The 14,889-nt window shown below is 43.8% G+C and overlaps 1 protein-coding gene across 1 annotated transcript in view; it reads left to right on the top strand.

Moving 5' to 3' along the window:
- Positions 1–3,332: 3,332 nt before the first annotated feature.
- Ca10 (carbonic anhydrase 10) overlaps positions 3,333–14,889 on the top strand; it is a 489,514-nt gene continuing 477,957 nt past the window's right edge. The window contains exon 1 of the mRNA XM_038328538.1: positions 3,333–3,393. Within this exon, the coding sequence (XP_038184466.1) occupies positions 3,333–3,393 (61 nt within the window). The remainder of the gene's footprint in view (positions 3,394–14,889) is intronic.

Genomic DNA, 14,889 nt, shown 5'->3' with positions numbered 1-14,889 from the left:
GGAAAGGAAGGGAATAATTATTATTTACTATCATTGGCTTTAAGGCAAAATGTAGGTGAAGGCACAGCCTCTAAGCTTTTCAAAAAAAAAATCTATTATGCTTTCCAATTTAAAAATCACAACACTATACTACAGTGCTTGATATATGTAAGTCAGTAAATTGATGTTTGCACAGTCTGTTAATAAATGAATGGACCTGAATGGACTGTGGTTTAGAAACCCAGTCACCTTGTGGGGACTCCCAGAGAGAAAGCTTTACTGCTGGCAGTAAGCCAGCTCAGAAGTGCAGAGGGTAGGTCGCTGTCCGCGGTACTGAACTCTCCCTAGGTCGGATCTGTTCTTGTTTGGCAAACTGCTTTCTTCTCTCTCCACTCCAAAATTCCTTTCATGCAGTCTACTTTCAAGGCACGGAGACAAACACTCCCCCATATGTTTCCCAAATGGGCTAATTCTAACCATCTCTGAATCTTTTAATGTTCTCAAGTCTCAATGTCTTTCCTGCTGAGCCTCAAAGTTCTCTACCTAAAAAAATCATGGATTTATTTCATCTGAGCCTTGATTTTTAATGTGCTGGCCACCTGGAGTCCTTGGCTGTCATCTCAGAGAGGGGGAAAAAACCCTCGGCCACACCTCCTTCTTAAAGAGTAGGCAAGTCTGCCAGCGGTTCTTTTTTAGAATCCCCGGAGGCAGCAGAACCGCACACTCTGGCTCCTGTAGTCAGCCAGCAGCTTCCCTTCCTCTCTCAGCAACGCCCCCCCCCCCCCTGCCGCCCCACTTCCCAGTACAAAGAATCTTCAGACTCCCTAGGCTCCGTTCAAGAACCAGGGAGCCCTCTGGTGTAACTACTTTGGCTCTTATGCCGCACCCTTAGATGCCACACAATCTGGATGCCTCACTCACTGAGTTCACTGGATCTACTGTGCAGACAAACAACACGATTCCCCCCACCCCACCTCCTTCCTTTCCACTTGTCCACTCTTTCTGTGCTTATTGGACCGAGGTTTACAGTGAAATGGCTTCTCAGCATCAGAAATCTAAAAGTACAAAAATATTCGCTGCGGGTTGTGCGTGTGTTGTTGTGTGTGTCCATCCGCGTTTATGCAAAACCTCCCAACGTCACACTTTGGTATCCGGACAAGCGCCTCGAGAAATCCCAGATCTTTTCAGGAATTCCCTCTACCCTGCCTTCTTCTTTAGTACCCTAAAAGAGGTAGGTCTGGGGCTTTCGCCAAACTCCTGCAGTGAGAGCCGCACACAAATCTGCTGCAGTTTTTCCTCCCCTGTTCGCTCCCAGTCCTTTTAGGCGAACAGTCTGGAGCACAGGGTTTCCGTGCGTTTACCCTGTATCCACACTGCATTCCCAGGCAGCCTTTCCCGGGATAGACCTTCTGCGGACCGACTGGCTCAGGTTCCGCCAGGGTGGTGGGTGGTGCTCTCGCCGCCCCCTCCTTCCCTTGGGACTCGGGAGAGCTGCGCGCTGGGCAGGAGTGCGCGCGCGCGCGCGGGCTTGCTGGGGGAAATCTCCTTCCCCGAAAGCCGCTGAGAGTCGCTGACCGAGAGTATCCCGGGGCCCTGCAAAACCCACCAAAGCGTTAGACAGCTTTCCTAAAGAAAAACGGCGAATGAAAAACAAAAAGGGAAACCCGTTTCCCCTGAGGCCTGGGTTTCCGATGGTATCGGATCCTCGCGTAGCTGATCTCGTAGGGTCGCGCTTGGCCGCCACTGGAACCCGGACTTAGAGCGACGGTTGCGAGAGGAGGGAGGTGAGGGACTTGTGGGCTAGAGTTGCACCTGGTCTGGGAACCTGCAAAGAGAACTGTGGGGTAAGTAGCCCTTTCCTGGCATTCGAACAGGAAGGGGTAAAGGAGGAGGGGGCAGGAGCGGGACGAAAAGGAGAGGCCAGGGAATGGATTATCAAAGGAAAAAAAAAAAAAAAAAAAAAAAAAACAATCCTTCAAATTCCTCTGCAGAGGGAGAGAGAGCACAGCACAATCCCTAAGGATGAGTCCCGCCCGGCTCTCTGTGCGGAATGAGCAGCAGCGAAGTTCTTTTAAAGAGAAAAGAAACTCCAAGCTCCTGGAAAGGAACCGGGGCAGCCGGGCGGGGTGGAGCTCCAAGGCTGGCGCCTAAGGTCCCAGCCGAGGCAGCGGCCACAGTGGCCTGAAGTGCTGCTGCCTGGAGGCTGCTCCTTTATGGCCTCACCGCCCCACCCGGATCGGACTTTTGCCTCCGCCCCTCGGTGCCTAGCGGCCCGACTGACGTGGGGACTCCGGTGGCGGCGCGAACGCTCACCTGGCCGAGCCTTCTCCCCATCCTCCTCCTGCTCCCGCCCCCACCTGCCCTCCTCCTCTCCGAGTGGGAAAGCGTCGGGATCCGTAGGCGAGGAAATAACGACCCCTGCAGTTGCATTGCGGAAAATCTCGGCGGCGGCGCTAGTTGCGGGCAATGGAAGCAAGGCAACTGCGGGGTCTGGGGAGCCCTGGAAAATAGCAGAAAGGCAGAAAGCGCGCGTGCAACGTGGGGAGTCAGTGTGCCCCTCGACGCGTCACTGTCCCGGGAGCCCAGCCTCGGGCTCGGAGTCCTGAAAGCATCGCCCTAACCCGGCTCGGAGGCGGCAGGCGGCGCGCGGACTAGGGGAGCAGGGAGGGTCAACGGAGGCTGCTGGTGGCCGGTGTTTCCGGGCAATAATCCCCGCTTCTCTTTCTTTCTCTGTGTGCCGTGTCTGCTCCTCTCTCCCCACCCTCCGGAAGCAGGAGAACCGGCCAGATCGGAGCCAGTCACCATCCTGTGACCATGCCCCGTTGAAGGGGGCAGACTTCGAGGGCAACTTGTCGCGGACTACCAGGGTTCAACTAACGTACGGGAAGAGACCGAGAGCCCGGAATTGCACTGCTTGGCCCGGTGGGGGGCTGTTGTCTATGTCTTCTTGGGGCGCCCGACGGATCGGGGTCTCGGTTTTGCAGGAAGAACCCAGAGCTGGTGGCTTCAGGTGGCTGACACCGCCACCACCGCGGTCGCCGCAAGTGCTGTTTCCACCGTTGGTGAGAGAAGCAGAGACACAAGAGCAGGGAGACCAACGAGGCAAAGAGGCATCGGACATGTGTCAGCACATCTGGGGAGCACATCCGAAGAGCCCGAGGGGAGATTTGCCGAAACAATTCAAACTGCGTTATTGATCTTGGGGGTGACTGCCCCTGGCCGGCTGTCGGGTGGGAGCGCGAGTGTGCGCTCTCTGGAGAGTGTGTGCGTGTGTGTATGTGTGTGCCGTGTCGGGCTCCCCCTTTCCCCCCTGTTTTCCCGTCGAGTGATGCACCTGGAATGAGAATCGGAGGATGGAAATAGTCTGGGAGGTGCTTTTTCTTCTTCAAGCCAATTTCATCGTCTGCATATCAGGTACGGGACGTGCTGGTGTCATGGGCGGGTGGTGTGTTCTGTGGTAATATTTGAAATGTATGAGGTTTTATCCTGTGTAGATTTAGGGCGGGAAGAGAAGAGGTGGCACAGCCCTTTTTCGTTCTGTGGCTTGGCTGTCTTCGGAATCAAAAACCTTCTAAGCCCAAGGGTGTGTGCATGGGTCTCTCTCTCTCTCTCTCTCTCTCTCTCTCTCTCTCTCTCTCTCTCTCTCTCTCTCTCTCTCTCTCTCTCTCTCTCTTTCTCTCTCGGTGTGTGTGTGTGTGTGTGTGTGTGTGTGTGTGTGTGTGTGTGTGTGTGTGTGTGTAGGTGTGCTGCTGTGGGCAAGATCTCTGAGGCGTCCTGGAAGGGAGAAGGGATGGAGACTGACTGAAAAAAAAAAAAAAAGAGGCAGATGGGTGTTGATTTTCAACTGCTTTTCTGGCTGAGAACTCTGGCGCCGAAATCTGAGCCTCAGCACCCCCACCCCCAACCCCAACCCCTGGCTTCCAAAGTTCCCAAACTCAGTGGTTTCTGGCTGGCAAAAATGGATGCAGAGCCTTGCTCTGGTATCTAGGCACTTTAAAGAGCCTGCAGGAAGGTGCGGGACTGAGGAATGCCCGGAGAGACTGGAGTGATGTGGAAGACCTCTCTGCCTTCCCCAGATGTTGGAAAATGGATTGTGGTGTTTGAAATCTAGTGGCACCCCAAACACACCTGAGGCAATACAGTATTAGAAATGCTGCTATAGATGAAAGTCCTAATTCCCAGTAGCAAGGATGTGCTGGCTCAGGTGCTCATCACACGCCACTTGTGCCAGCGTTTTTCGGTATTTTTTGTTTTTGTTTGTTTGTTTTTTAATGAAAATACAGGGTGTTGAGTTATCTGGGGTAGGGCTTGTGCCTGCCTGTTTCTGAGTATTGTGTGTTGGGAGGAACTGTCATTTTCCAAGATATGTGTTTCTTGGTGCAGGAATTTAGGGTTGGAGGGAACTGTGTAGCTATTCCCCAGTCCTTTGGCTCCTCCCACTGACCAGCACCCACTCCATTTCCCTTGCACCTGCCATTTAAGCACTCAGGGTGTAGCCCATTTGCAGTTCTTCCCTCTGCCTGCATTCCCTCTGCAGAATTAGGTACTGAGCCAACTTCCCAGGAAGTCTCCATAGGTAGATGAGCAGCAGCCCTGCCTCTGTGTGCAGACACACTTGAGCAGCATTGGAGTAAGGCAGGTTTCCTGCCTTCTCCTTAAGCCCTTGAAAGTCTCCTCCCCCCTAAATCACACTATCAAAAACCCTTGAGTGTTTCCTTTACTTTGGACCCAGTTCTAAACACTGCTGTTTAATTTCAATCTTCTCTAAAGATGGAATGGGAATCTGTTATGTGAAATCATATTTGGGGGTTGGCCTCCCTACTAAGAAACATGTCACCATAGTGAGTTCTATTCACATAGCAGACAAGGGAAGTCTGGGGTCACCCTCCCCACACAATGGGAATTCTGTTACTCTATCATGTGTCTTCTAGTATTAATATTGAGGTGACTCGTGAGGGTTTGTGAGCCCTATGCCAGGGGCAGCCTGGGTGGCATCTTATAAGACCAGATTATAGATCTTTCCCCATATCTCTCCCTCTTTCTCTTTCCTACCTCTCTCCAGCATCATAAATCATTTTTAGAAGAGCCATCTAAGTTTTTGTAAGATTGGGTAAAGTCTAACATTTGGTGAGGAGCTGGGCTTCCTTAAGCATCCTATTCGTCTCAGTCTGGACCATAATCTTGCCTAGCAATGACATGGGGGTAAGAAGCTGAGCAGGAGTCTGTTTTTAGCCTCAGAAAGGTTATTAGTGGGAGACCTGTCCTGGCTGCATTTGATTTGGTGTGTCAGCAGCTAAATTATTCAGGTAGAAACATGAGGAGGAGGTTTTTTTTTTTCCACCCCAGAAGAAGTGTTATGGAGTGTGTGGCCTTTCATATGCATTCACTAAATAATCATCATTGCAGACAGGTATAAAAGTGTAAGCAAAATTGGTCTCTATTAGCAAAAAAGAAAACTAGGTTACCACTCCAAGTGTTCAGTTAGTATCTGCATTGATTTGCACTTTATGAAGATAAGTACGCAAAGATGCAGCATTCTAGGTTTTGTATTTACACACCACACATTTGACTTCAAACGCCCATTCTGTCTCTGAAGCCAGGGGGGTTTCCTTCTATTAGCACAACTGTATATCCAGTGAAGTTCATTTATGTCTAAATTATGATTAGTAATATAATCATGACTCACGATTGCCACAGTTTGGGGACTTCAACTTTTTTCTCTTGCCATCTGACAGCCTGAGGATGTGCTGGAATGTGATGTACCAAGGTTGAATAATTGTGCCTCAGAGAGGACTTAGTGGGTCTTTCATTTCAGCTTCCATGATTTGCAGTTTTAAAATTTACTCATGATGAGTTTTAAAATTAACCGAAGGAACAAAATCCTCTGATCATCAAATTCACTAACATGCATTTTAAAAATATAAATGGGGTGGGAACACTTTTTCACCATCTTAGGGTAGCCACTCTGACCAATAAACCGGTACTAACCCATATTATATTACAGACAGTGAAGGATGAGGCACCACTAGGCTTCACTTCATTATTGAGGAGCATAAAGCTGGGAAAGGCCAGCAAAAACCTACAGTATAAACATTTTGCAGGAACACTAGTAGCAACTTTGCCTATGGAAGGTATGTGTAGTAGATTTCACTTGGTAGCTTTTGCTGTCAAGAGCACTCTGGGCTTTGTAACAGCATTTTTTAACCCAAGGTTTCACCTCTCCCTCTCTCTCTGTATCTCTGTCTCTCTCTCTCTCTCTCTCTCTCTCTCTCTCTCTCTCTCTCTCTCTCTCTCTCTCTCTTTCTCTCTCTCTCTCTCTCTCTCTCTCACACACACACACATATACAACACACACACACACACCAAGGTGTTTCCTCTCCACATTATTTGTCTATGTCATATAAAATATAGATACCGGGACCTGGTCTATCTGGTAGTTCTGCTGAAATAATCTGGTTAGCAAAAGGACTAAGAGCCCATTTGGCCAGAGTTAGCTTGCTGCTGAGTAAGGAGCATGCATATCTTCCACTGGAAGGATCATACCACTCTGGCAAGTTAGTGACAGCACAACAAGGCTTAAAAGGAAATACCACGGCCTGGGAATTAAATGCAGATCTCATTTGGCTAAAGATGTAAGGTAGCAGGGATCTGTAGAGAGATCAGGGAGGCAAGCAGGGGGAAAGAAGGTTGAGAGGGAGAGAAGAAAGGAGGGCGGCAGAGAGAGAAATGAGAATGAATATGCTTTCTCTCTGTGCACAGAGGGCCATTCCCTTCCTTCCAAGGCAGCTCAGAGCAGCGAGAACGAATACTGAGAATCGGAAGGAGAGCATTTCCTAGTCAAAAGCCAGCTGCCTGATTTAATTTGTATGTTGTACTCCACTTCCCTGCTTATGTAACTTCACTATGTGCCAGTTTGTTCATAACAGCAATAGCCATTTAGTTATGAGACACCATCACACACTGTAAATTTAATATGGATGTTTTGGTTTATTCCTTCTTAGAATTTGTGTGTGTTGGGGGTGTAATTTTATAGGCAGGGCAACCAAAATCCACAGAGATTTAGAGAATTCACATTTAGATCTGAGTAAAAATACCCATATATCATTTTAGTTTTAGTTCAAGACTTTGCTCAAGTTTGATTTTTTTTCTATTTATTGGATTGTCTTTAATTTTGATGTGTCTAACTGGAGAAATAAAATTATGCTAAATGAATGTTCCTCTTCAAGAACTTGGGAGTAAAAGTTTAATGCAATTGTACTGTAAAGTTAGAAATGTGGTAGCACTTGAGTTGGATTTAAATCTGTCCATCAAGCAAGTGGCATTATTATGTAAGTACCTCCAGCATCTTATAATCATCATTCACTATAAGCAAATACTCCATTTCTAACCTAAACACTAAAATTGTTTTATGTGTAGAAAAGAAATAATAGTAGGATGGAACATTATTAAGTGGCTTTGATGAGACAGTAAATGCCGTTTAATCCTTTTTCACTTAGCATAGGATCTCACACCTAGCAGACATACATGAATACCAACTATGATTTATTTTCTACCAAGGTAGCTGTCTGTAGATTTGATTCACATGGAGTAGAACTTCACTTTCTTCCCTGTTGGCTTTATTGAAAGCAAAATGAATCACCAGTCAAAGACTAGGGAGACGGCTCACCTATTAAATTCTCTGATGCAAAGCATGACTCCCTGAGTTCAGGTCTTTGGCGCTCCTGTAAAGGTACAATGGCATACATTTGTAACTCCCATGCAGGAAAGCGAGACAAGGCAGCCTCGCTGCATCAGTGAGCTCCAGGTTCAGTGAGAGACCCCATCTCAGAAAACAAAGTGGAAAGCCATTTAAGAAGGCTCCCAACGCTGGCCTCTGACATGCCCACACATGCATATAAACATGTATGTGCATATGAATACCCACTTACATATAACACATGCACACACACACACATGCACGCTCATCAGTCAACATATTTTGTAACATACAATATGAACCCCACTTTCAAAAAGGCCTTGGGCAAACCAGTATTGTGTCTTTATCGACTTCCTCATGAAAACAAGCAGCATTAGATATATTTTTTTTAACTTTTCTTTATTTTGCATTCCAAACACAGTTCTCCCTCCCATCCCTCCTGCTGCCCTCCTTCTCCTCCCCTCCAGCCCACCCCCATCCACTCTTCCCAATGGGTAAGGGCTTCCATGGGAAGTCAACAAAGTCTGGCATATTAAGTTGTGCCAGGACTAAGCCCTTCCCCAACCCTGCATTGAGGCTGAGCATGGCATCCCACCATAGGGAATGGGCAAGGGCATTAGATTTTAGTGCATCATCAGGAAGTCCCTACTCATTCCTTTTACTCAATATTAAGTGAGATAAGGCTTGGGAAATCTTAAGTATTACCTAGTCACTGTGTAGTTCTTATTGCCGAGATCAACAGGCTTTCCCACATTCTTCTTATGCGTTATAGATTAGTATGACTCCTCTGTACAGTTCTTCCAAATTGGAAAACTGTGTATGCATTCACTATGACTTGAAATAGGATATTCAATTAAATAAAATTGAGCCTCTCTCCAACAGGCTGATTGTGTCATTAGCAATATGATGTCTTTAAATCATTTTCCTGTGTGATGTCATAGTCAATAATGAACAGATAACCATCATCCTATATGAAAATCTCTAAGCAGTGGGAATAGAGAACATTACCAGGTAATAGGAAATCCCAAGAGGGGAAGAGAAATGTCCATCTGGAGAAATCTTCCCTTGGGTGAGGAGAGATTGACTGACATATGAAGAAACCAGGACAAAATATCTTGTCTCATTACCTGCAATACATTTTTTGTATTTAAATTTGAGATTTCAGTTCAGAAGAGAACCAAATGTCATATGTCCTTAAGGAAGACTGCGAATGTCAGAAGGTTCACCCCACAATCCAACCCTACTCTAGTCATCTATATGATGTAGGCAATTGACTCTACTTCTAATCTCTAGGCCACTCATTTGTCCAACACAATTTTTATTTGCATTGTCTATTTCTGAAAGACTGTTTGAGGCAACATCAGAAATGATACAGCATCCTTCAAGCTTTGCATATGTCAAGTGCTAATATTACTGGATGATCTAAGATTAAAATGCAAAACTGAGAGCTGCACAGAGAATACGGAGTGATATAAAAAGATATGAACATGCTTAATTGCTTAGACTTAATTTTGTATAATGCATTAGTATGTCCAATGTTAGAAAGCAGTAGGAAAGATAACTGTCTAATATATATGGTGTAAATACTATAGATGGGGAAAAGAGGACAGTGAATGAAATTGAAGGTATTGGGCTGGTGTTAGAGTTTGGAATAAATGAAAAAGGACATCACATTAACAAAAGAAAAGCATGAGTGAGTGGCTGATCAGCAGGACTGCAGCAACAGAGATACAAGATTTGCTTTGAGAGACACTAGAGTGTCAGGAAGAGCCTTCTTATGAAGCTAAAATACTAGAAAGTACCACATATAAATACAGTTTGGGCTTTTTGATGTGATGGTAATGCTATATAGCATCATATTAATTCAATGAATTGAAATCATTTCATACTTGTTCACAATTCTAATTGCCTTGGGTCTCGAGTTAGTGTTGACCACTTCCAGTTACTGCTGTACTTGTCATAGTTTGTACTCATTTGAGAGTTTTCTGATAGGGAGAGAATTGAGCTTTCCCATGTGTATGAAGAAATATGTAGTTGACATTACTTGGGGTTATCGTTTCAACAACGAAACTATAAGGATAACAAAGCAGGTTTGGATGAATAATAATATCTGGAGTGTAATAACTAAAAGCCAAATTGTATGTGAGAAAGAACAATATAGGCCATGGAACAAACACAAGCCAACACGTGAAGTACGAGTTTGTCAGTCACTCTCTGGTAGGTCATTATGTAGTATTACTGGAGAAATAAAGTAGACTCAGTCGGCCATCCTCTCCTCATCCTTAAAGAGAAGATTGAAGAAACGCATATACAATCTTCCTTTGTGCCTGGCATACAGTAGCTGCCTAGTGAATTGAAGCTATCCCCCACAAATAACTATACTTCATTGTGACTGATATCAATAATAACCATTGCTACTAATATTGGAAATGGTTTTCATAAATGCCAAGTAATTCTTAAGCTATGTTCTCTATTCAATAGCATTTCCATATGCATATATTACATATATTACTGATAAATTATTAGTAGTATATTATTAATGCACATATATAAAATACAAAGATGAACAATGTCTGGTTCTGAGTGTTTGTAGGACAATGCATTCTGCATGACTGACATTTATAGTATATACTGAGGGTAAAGGAAAAACAGTTAGCTCTTGGTCTATGTAAGCGAGGAAGGGAAAGATTTATAAAGATGAAAATATTTGAGGTAGAAAAGGACATGGAATTTCAAAGTAAAGGGCAAGAGGGAAAAGGAAAACCACAAGGAAATAATAATATGTTCATAGCACAAAGCACAAATGTCAAAAGTGCAGTGAACTGGGCATATGGACTCAAGGGGTTGGAATAATTGACTGGAACTAAGGTTACAAACTAACCTGCACTCTCAAAGAAAGTCTCTCATGCTGAGATGAGATGTTGAGACCTTAGTATTTTTGTTACAAGAAGCTCAAGAAAATGTTGTAATCAATTTTGTTTGTGACTTAATAAAATATGTTTGTACTTTGAGTATAGGAAGCAACAGCCTAGAAACTAAACTCCCTCTTCATTTCTTACCACTTTTATTCTTGATGACAGGACCCACAAGATTATTTCTTTTTAAATCCCAGCCATAGCTACACAGTGAGTCCAAGCCGCAAACAAAATAAACAAGCCACCACCACCAACAACAAAAACCCTTTTCCCCAAAGTCAGTTAGACCAGTGTGTCACATTCTAAGTAGCAGGCCAAACAGAGAAGTCATGTCCTAACACTTGAAACCCAACATTTCCTTGAATTTTTACCCTTGGTATTTGCATATTAAACCAATGAAAATATCTTGAATTTTTTTACTTGAATAATAATGATTGTATTTGTGAATTAGTTGAAGGCAATGAAGGAAGAACTAATACACGTGTATTTGTGTACCAGCACCTGAAAGGCAGAGGCAGGTGGATCTCTCTGAATTTAAGGCCAACCTGGTCTACAAAGCAAGTTCCAGGATAGTCAGAGCTGTTACACAGAGAAATCTTATCTCAAAAAAAAGAATAGCCTTAGGCTACACTGTCAGTGTTGCCCTTGCACAAAACAGATTGTCAAGCCACTACCCAATATTCTACAGCAGTTTTTACCTAACTACACTAACTACACTATGCATAAATCTTGTTTCCAGTCTATTTTATGCCCACTTTGGAAAACATGTTTATGATCCACCAAACTATATGTCAATTGTATCTGTCCAAGGGTAAAGTTACTATGGAGATGATAGACAGACAGAGATTAGATAGATAGATTAGATAGATAGATAGATAGATAGATAGATAGATAGATAGATAGATAGATAGATAGATGATAGAGAGATACATGACAGACAGAAATTAGATAGATAGATTAGATAGATAGATAGATAGATAGATAGATGATAGATATACACAGACCTAAAATGAAAAAAGTGTTCTTTGTCCACCTAATTGCCCAAAACTTTGTAAACACAAAACTCAATAAACTGTTGAGAGTGCCCTAATATTTCCAGGCACTTGGAATCAGTCAGAATAAAATACTGAAATTTCCCTCTAAAAACTTATTAATTAGTAAGAGATGGTTCTTAATGTATTAGGAGTCTATAAAAAAGTGTGATAAATATTATAATAAGGATAAAGAAACTGAGAACAGAGAGAAAATATCTGATTTATTTAACAATTGGAGGGGAAGGGAGGAGGTACCCTTAGGATACTTGGACAAAGCCTTGATGTTAAGTGTTTGTCTTGAAAGACTTTTGCTGATTAACCAGGAGGGGTGAGATGGAACAGTGGTCAAAGGAGCCAGCATCTGCAAAGCAGAGCAATGAGAGGTCACTGTGAGTTCAGTGGGTGTCCCAAGGGTAATATTTCAACCAGAGAGCGGAGTGTGAGGACAAGGTCAAAATGGAAATGCGTTTAGGAAGTATGACTTTGGTCACAGTGACGTTTTGTAAATAATGCCAGAGAAGACTGCCCCGTGCCATTCTGTGTCAGGAAGGTCTCCATTCGAGACCCAGGAAGGTGTGGTATCTGATCATTCAATTCGAGAGAAACAGACCAGTCAAGGAAATGCTCGTGGCTGTGGTCTAGCCACGCTCCATTTGTCTGAGATCACTAAGCATTTTCCAATGTTGTCTCTCGATCCAGGTGACTTCGCAGGAGCTTTTGAAGAAGCTCATGTATAGATTACAGAGTTTAATCTCCTTATGTAGTTTACTGCTAGGCTTCTCTACTTTAAGGAAAACAGCTAGAAGTCTATTGGTCTACCATGGGTCAATGTCTGAGTTATCATCTAATCTGCTTTGCTATTGAACAGTTTCTTGTTTCTTTTCATTTTGCTGTTTTCATCTCAAGTAATTTTAAGTATCACTTAAAAGGATCTCTGGCATGCAGTTTGGAGGAGGATCTTGCAGTCATGAGAAATAGTCTGGGACCACCATAATTGTTCTTTATTAGCAGGATTGGGCTGTTAATAGGGTATCCAGTCTTTGGGGCTGATTACATTTGCATGAAGGAGCCATCTGATGGCAGGGAAGACATTATCCATGGTTATGAAGGAGACAGCCTACAAATGTCTTTGCCTCTTGGTCCGGGAAAGGTGGCACTTTTGTCACAGCAGATGCAGAATTCATCCTTAGCTCTGTCCAGTACTTCATGCCCAGTGGCTAAAGGGGCTGGCAGTAGGAAATGAAGCTTGTGACTTTCAGTTCAGTTTTCCAGAGCCAAGTTTTGCTGGCTTTGCAACACATTTGGCAGTGATGTCAGAGTTGGAATAAACACATTTACTGGAGGATATGAGTCAACATATTTCCATTCTTCTCCTCCCCGTGTCCTCCCTACATACACTGCTACCTTTTACCCTCAGTGAAAATAATCCTGATGGCAGCACTTAAGGAGTGAGCCCAGCCCTTTCCTCTGAGGTTGGGATTAACAATAAATGACTCCCAGGGTTCTAGAAATCAATACATAAGGAAGCATATCTACATCAGGTGTTTATTTTGTTTTTTTCCAGTGTTTAATATGTTTGTCCATTCATAAACAAAAGCTAATGAGAGGATGCCTTTTGTGAGGTTTGCAATGGCCCAGGCATGTGGTAAAATGTAGCAAACAAAAATCTCGTTCTTGGTCTCTGTAGAAAGTCTATGTAATGCTATACAAATATTGCAGTTTGCATTTCTTATTGTCCAGCCTGGTGCCTAGCATTTAGAAGATGCTCAGTAATGAACATATTGATCGACACATAAATGAATAGAAAGGAGTGGTTTATAATTACTTCTTAACCTCATAAGAAAGAAGTAATGCAGTAGGGAGGAGAGGCCAATCAAACACTATATGAGCTATCCTCTTGCTTCTGCTGCAGGTAGATTTTTCAGTGTTCACGGACTTAGAGAAAATAAGGAGCAACCTGTTGGATGGTTTACTGTTTCTTTCTCACAATGAACTCACAGGCTTTTCTGGACAAACTATTCTTATTTGAGGCAGGTACTCACATTTGCTTAAAATGTGTTCCAGCTGTTTTGTGCTCTGTGACACCACAGTAAAGCCATGAACTTGTTATGAGAAATCCATGTGCGTCTATGTAAGGGGTATCAAGGATTTATTAAGATATGAAAGGGGGAAATACACTCATGCATGCAGGATATGGTAAATCCAGTTACAGAGTCCTTGAAAGCTGAAGACGGATCACAAGCTGCTTCACATCACCTGACATGCTCTTCAGCACCCGAGAGAGAGTGACCACCCTCCCTCCTTTTCGATAAGAGGTCCTGTAGACAGACAAAAAGCACTACCTCTATTGGGCTAGATAGCCCAAGGTCATGGACAGAATGAATACGCAGTACATGAACTCCTGGATTTGTAGATTTAGTATTGTTTATCTGTGTCCTCTCTGTCCCTGGTAGAGATTGCGTGATATACCATGTTTTCCATCATGAGCGAAAACAGTACATCAGGGAGTCTTTCAGTTAGAACTTTCCTACAGTGTTCAAAGGAAAGGGCCCGTCCTTGAGTCTTGATATAGAGAATTACAGGAACTGACTCCGATGGTTATGATGTTTCCAGACTTACATTTAAAAAAAAAAGTGTTGCTTTTCATGTTATTTTTTATACTGCCGTGTCTAAATACCTGACAAGAGTAACTTAAGGAGGGAGCAGTTTATTATGCCTCTTGGTTCTGGGACACAGTCCAGTCCAGCCAGGATGCCATGGAAACAGGAGTGTGAGGCAGCTAGTCCTAATTACATCTGCAACTAGGAATCAGAGAGCAGTGCATGCTGGTGCCAGACTTGCTTCCTTCTTCTTATTGAGTATGAGAATCCAACCTATGGGCCAGTGCTGTCCTTATCCAGGGTAGAACTTTCCCACCTCAACGCACCCGCCCCCCACAGATACCCCCAGAGGTTTTGATTCTGGGTGATTCTAAATCTTCTTAAGTCAATAATCAGTATTGGATGCAAAGCAAATGTGTGGAGCTGCTGTTTGGGGTAGACATTCTCCTCCTCTAATTGATCCTAGCAGGTATGTGGAAATGGATTACTTGGAAAATTCCTGTTTTGTTTCCTCGCTGTTTTAGTTATAGGGAAGGGGGTAAGTAAGACTCAAAACGTTTTTGTGTCCACTTCTTATCCCAGAAGTACATGTTTAAAAATTACACTGCTGGTCAGGAGGTAAAGTATCTGAGGGCATTCTTGTCCCTGAATATGAATAGTGATGT

This window comes from Arvicola amphibius, chromosome 4 (genome assembly GCF_903992535.2).
Source record: "Arvicola amphibius chromosome 4, mArvAmp1.2, whole genome shotgun sequence".
In the NCBI taxonomy this organism is placed as follows: Eukaryota; Metazoa; Chordata; class Mammalia; order Rodentia; family Cricetidae; genus Arvicola; species Arvicola amphibius.
Note: the sequence above shows the minus strand (reverse complement) of the source record. Positions and strands in the feature narration are given on the sequence as shown.